Below are 5,190 nucleotides of genomic sequence, written 5' to 3'. Positions count from 1 at the left end.
CAAACATCTATGATGCAAATCCGATACATGAAAACTAATGACACAACATGATAGGCCATGGCGTTATTTATAAAACACTTCATGGGAGCAACACCAAAGAACTTGTGGATCAATGCCAATTCACATGGCAAAACAGCAACACAATATAACAGTTTCAGACTTGAAATTCTTTTAGCATCTTAAAACAGCAACATTTTGGTAGCATGTCCACAGCAAGAAAATAGCACCTAAACATGAATTTCATGGCATGTCAAACATACTACTAGCAAGTAGACATGGCATACTTCAAATTACTTCAATGACACAAGTTCAAAGGAGGCATGGAGACCGTGATTCTAAGACTATTCGTTTCATCCCAATGCCTGTCATCTTTGACGATAAAAATATGGTAAACAAGATTTTTAGTATCAGAAAACAATGCTACTATATTGCTTGAAATGCCACAAATATCTAGTCTCAAAGCGAGTGAAATAGAGTTTTTCCGGATTCTCAAAAGTTGCTTCCTTCACTTACGCATCAATCAATCGCAACCTAGCTAGCTACAAGTGTCAATCTAATTTAACAAGATGCTGAAGTGTGCAGGTGCATATGCCGGCCACATTTTTGGCAAACCAGGGGTGCACATGGAGGCTCAATTTTGATCCACACGCAAAACACGTATCAGCGCGCGCGCGGAGTCAATTTGTGGAAGCTAACCGTAGTGCTCACCGGGACGTGTGTCCTCATCAATCGGTACATTTCACTCTTGGGGTGGTTTAGGTTTGCTATCGATGGATCCAAGGAAGATGATGCGTACACTTTTTGTGGTTGCAGATCACCATCAAATAGCTAGATCGATGCCATGCACGTCGATCCAAAAAGAGAAGGAAGGCGATGCATGTGTGGTGTGGTTGCGCATCGCTGTCAAGTGAAGACCATCGCATGCACCTTCATGCTGCATGCATTCGTTACTTTTCCTACTCCTACAAATTAGGCGCTGCATGCATGTACGTGCACGTCACCCGCCACAAGCCCATAACCGCACTCAAGCAAGCAGGCGAGAGGCTAGGGTCGATGGTGAACTGGGTGCAGGTGTTAAGGAAGCACTTCGTGGCCCGTCTGGCCACCAACGCCGGCCTCCGCCAGCAAGCCGTGGCCGTCGACGAAGATGGCACCGTCGTCAACTTCTGGCTTCCCAAGAAGAAGCTGACCGGAGCCACCACCACAGGTCAGGCAGAGAAGCGGAGGCACGCCGTGGTGCTCGTGCACGGCTTCGCCGGCGACGGCATGATGACGTGGGGGTTCCAGGTGGGTGCCCTCGCCGCACGCGGCCACGACGTCTACGTCCCGGACCTGGTCCACTTCGGCGGCTCCACGTCGACGTCGCCCGACCGCTCCGTGGCCTTCCAGGCACGCTGTCTGGCGGCGGGCCTGCGGAAGCTTGGCGTGGCCGGCCGGTGGTGCACCGTGGTCGGGTTCAGCTACGGCGGGCTGGTAGCGTTTGAGATGGCGGCCGCGTGCCCGCTCCTCGTCCGCGCCGTCGTCATTTCGGGCGCTGAAGTCGCCTACACGGCCGCCATGAACGACGCCCTGCTGCGGAGGCTCGGCGCCAAGTCGATGACGGAGCTCATGCTGCCAGAGACGGTCGCTGACGTCGACCGGCTCTTCTCCACCGCGTTTTACAGGACACCATGGCTTCCCCGTCGTCTCCTTAGCGATTTTCTCAAGGTAAAGATAGGTATCCTCTGGCCGAATTATAGTGATCAATATATCATTGGTAATGATAATATTCCCTTAGATATTCATATTCGTATGTAGACAAATCTAAATATAATAATATGGATCGGAGAGAGTAGTAGTATTTGTCTCCGAGACAACCAAAATATTAAATATGGAAGAGACCATTAAGCAAAAGGTGGCCGAAACATAAAAAAAAAAATCAGATGCCTTCGTTTGAGCATTTATGTTGAAATTAACCATACATATATGCAGGTGATGTGTGACAACCGAAAGGAGAGAGCTGAGATGCTGAAGGGTATGATTGTCAACACGGATAAAGAAGCATCAGCACCTATTTTTCAGCAGGTTATAGATGCCGCATGTCGTAGCATACTGAATCTAGATTTTTTTTGCAACTTATGCATCCGCGTCTACTTGGAAACTTGCATCATTATCATTCAGTAGTACTCTAGAATATTGATGTTCAAACAGCATAACACTTATATTTTTTCTGCTGGAAGTATGGACTCCCACACTAAATATACGTACATATTATACATCTTTATCATTTACAATATACCTCATTCATTATTCTAACATAGTACTAGTACAAGTGGTATGAAAAAATGTCAGACGAAAAAAAAACTAGTCCATTTTAACTTGTGCCAATAAATAAAAACAAGCTAAATAGCAAGTCTGTGGCCACATATGTTTATGTGTTTTGTCTACTTGTATAGTATTCCATCCGTTCTTAAATATAAGTTTTTTAAGAAATTTCATCAAATGACTACACATAAAACAAAATAAATGAATCTATACTAAAAAATATGTCTATATACATCCGTATATAGTTTTTAAAAAGACTTATATTTAGAAACGGAGGGAGTAGTATGTTGCACACTAGTGATTTTTTATACTCCCTCAGTAAAACTAGAGCACATCTAAATGCCCGTATACTACTCTATGGACGGAGTGTTAAATAATGCACAAAGTGGACTATTGCCGGTCAGAAAATCTCATATTGTTAGAGCATCTCTAGCGGGCCCGTAAACTGGTCAAACCCGTAAAAAACGAGGTGTTTACAGTTTCGATCGGAAAAACGATGCAGAGCAGACACCATAAAACTTGTTCGATTCGTAAAATTTTTAAGGGGCACGGTAACTCCATCGCGAAAACCTTATATGTGTAGTTTTGGAGGCAGTATACAGTTCAACCCGTAAACTGGTCAAACCTCGTCGGAGCAAACGCGTCGTCGCGAAACTGGCCGAAATCTACCTAGAACTCACCGGAATCCATCGTCGCATGTCGGAAGAAGCGGCCGCAGCCGGAATTTATCGCTGTCGGTCCGAATTGCGGCCAGCTCGACTTCCACTGCCGAGATGAGGCCGTCCACGGGCAGGATGAAGCAGGCCACCGGCAGCCTGAATCAGGGGGGCAGCACCGGAGAAGAACGGGGAAGGGTGGGGGAGCTCGCGCAGCCACGACGGGGAACCTACGCGCAGTGACGGGCAGTGTCGAGCTCAATCAGTGACGGGCAGTGCCGAGCCCAATCGGGGGCGGGCGACGCAGGACTCCTCCACTGCATGCATGGCCGGGAACGGACGACGCCAAGACGAAGTGGGGGCGAAGCGGACGGCGTCGGGGTGGGCTGGGGCGCGAGGGTGAGGCATGTCGTGGCTGGAGATGGCTCGCCAGAATTGGAGGAAAAAGGAAAAAAAAAGCTATACTGAAATACATTTCCATTTACGAAGTCTATTCAGTCCGGGGCAATTTCACACCGCAAAAACGGTTTACAGGACCCTTTATACGTGTTTTTAAGGGTTGATTTTTACGAGATCTGTTAGAGATGCACTTAGTGTTCAGTTACTTATACTTACCACCACCTCAAATACTAGATCATCACTGCTTTTCTGTAACGATCTACCTGCATGCATGCAGAACATACTTCTGTTATGGGGAGAGAATGATAACTACTTCCTCGTCGAGGGTGCCAAGCGGCTGAAAGGGTAAGGAGGCGCTGAATTCTCTATATATCAAGCTAGCTTAATTAATCTCGTGTTTCAGTGTATTATTTCCTCCGTCCCAAAATTCTTGTCTTAGATTTGTCTAGATATGAATGTATCTAGTCACATTTTAGTATTTTGATACATTCATTTCTAGATAAATCTAAGACAAGAATTTTGAAACGGAGGGAGTATATATGCAATCAGTGATGGAAAATATATAGGATTTCGTTACAGATCAAACGTCATAGTTTTCCATGCAAATATGTTCTCACCAAGTCGAGCAAAAATAGCCATCCCAGCGACAACATAATTTTAAAAACATTCTTTTCTTTTATGATTCGCAAAAATCGTTCGGTTTGCCATGACCAAAAATCTGAGTCAGATTTTAACATTCCCGAATGTCTATTGTTGCATGCTTGTAGGGATCTTGGGGAGAACGTCATGCTGCAAATCATAAGCAAGGCGGGGCATCTAGCCCACTTGGAGAGGCCATGTGTCTACAACCGCTGCCTCAAGGAGTTCCTGGCTCATGTCGATGCCCTCCCCTCTTAGATCATTGGAAAGACCATGCACGCCCGGATAATCTCTCTCTATTGTTATGGCTTGTGGTTGATATTTATTAACTTCTTTTTCATTGGGGACTGGCTAAATAAAATGTACAATGGGCGAGTAACCATGAATGAATCAGTTGACCATCTCCTTTTTGCTAAAAGTGCTAAGTGAGTAAGCTTGTGTTCGGCCTTGAGGTGGCTTTTGAGAAATCGAATGTTGTCTTGTACTTTGGGAGTTGGGACACACATCACTTTATCATGAATGTCGTTTTGTAGCACCCAAGCACAGCCTGCTCCATTTTTCACAAAATTCAACACTCAAAACAATCCAAGTAAATCTGATATGTAGACATTAATTAGAAGTTATGTGAGAAGTTGGCATTTCGATACAACTATAAATCGTCTATATGTGAGAATATTTTGGACGTTTCTGAAACAATAGAAAATTTATTTAAAAAAAAAGAGGAAGTGATCCTGAGCACCGTGTTTATGTGTGTGTTTGGACTCGATCCTTTTATAATATAGCTAGGCAAGGATTTAAACACAAGACCTCCTACTACAAGAGGGACTCCATAGCCACTAGGAATAACAAGCACTTGTGGTTAATTAAGCAGCACAACATATTAGAGAGACTCTTAGCAGCGCCAGATCAAACAAAAGTGAATCATTATTTCAGACAAAATGAATATTTTTTAAAATGCGTACATTTTGCAAAAGTGTGAATTTTAGAAATTTCAAACTTCTTTTCAAATTCTAAACATTTTTTGAACGCGAACGTTCTTTGAAAAACAAACATTTTTTCTATAATAGGAAGTAATGTAGGAAACATTTATATAAAACATCAAATATTTTTTGAACATTAAAAAAACGCAAACATTTTTTTAAAACATGAACTAATTTAAAAACTAGCGGATACTGTATCTAACTTTTTTTAA

At 43.7% G+C, this 5,190-nt stretch overlaps 1 protein-coding gene across 1 annotated transcript; it reads left to right on the top strand.

Moving 5' to 3' along the window:
- Window positions 1–1,009: 1,009 nt before the first annotated feature.
- Window positions 1,010–4,463, top strand: LOC123398032. Its single transcript, XM_045092546.1, has 4 exons — window positions 1,010–1,707; window positions 1,972–2,064; window positions 3,637–3,704; window positions 4,127–4,463. The coding sequence occupies exons 1-4, from the start codon at window positions 1,054–1,056 to the stop codon at window positions 4,254–4,256; spliced, it is 945 nt and encodes a 314-aa protein (XP_044948481.1). The 5' UTR covers window positions 1,010–1,053; the 3' UTR covers window positions 4,257–4,463.
- The last annotated feature ends 727 nt before the right edge of the window (window positions 4,464–5,190 follow it).

Source organism: Hordeum vulgare, chromosome 5H (genome assembly GCF_904849725.1).
Source record: "Hordeum vulgare subsp. vulgare chromosome 5H, MorexV3_pseudomolecules_assembly, whole genome shotgun sequence".
Lineage (NCBI taxonomy): Eukaryota > Viridiplantae > Streptophyta > Magnoliopsida > Poales > Poaceae > Hordeum > Hordeum vulgare.
The sequence above is the reverse complement of the archived record's forward strand: the minus strand, read 5'-3'. Positions and strand labels throughout refer to the sequence as shown.

What these genes read in the sequence shown, in the direction of transcription:
- LOC123398032 (XM_045092546.1), top strand. Translation starts at nt 1,054, where the DNA reads ATGGTGAACTGGGTGCAGGTGTTAAGGAAGCACTTCGTGGCCCGTCTG. An exon ending in CAGCACCTATTTTTCAGCAG is followed by an intron (nt 2,065 to 3,636) that starts GTTATAGATGCC and finishes GCATGCATGCAG; the next exon opens with AACATACTTCTGTTATGGGG. An exon ending in GGTGCCAAGCGGCTGAAAGG is followed by an intron (nt 3,705 to 4,126) that starts GTAAGGAGGCGC and finishes GCATGCTTGTAG; the next exon opens with GGATCTTGGGGAGAACGTCA.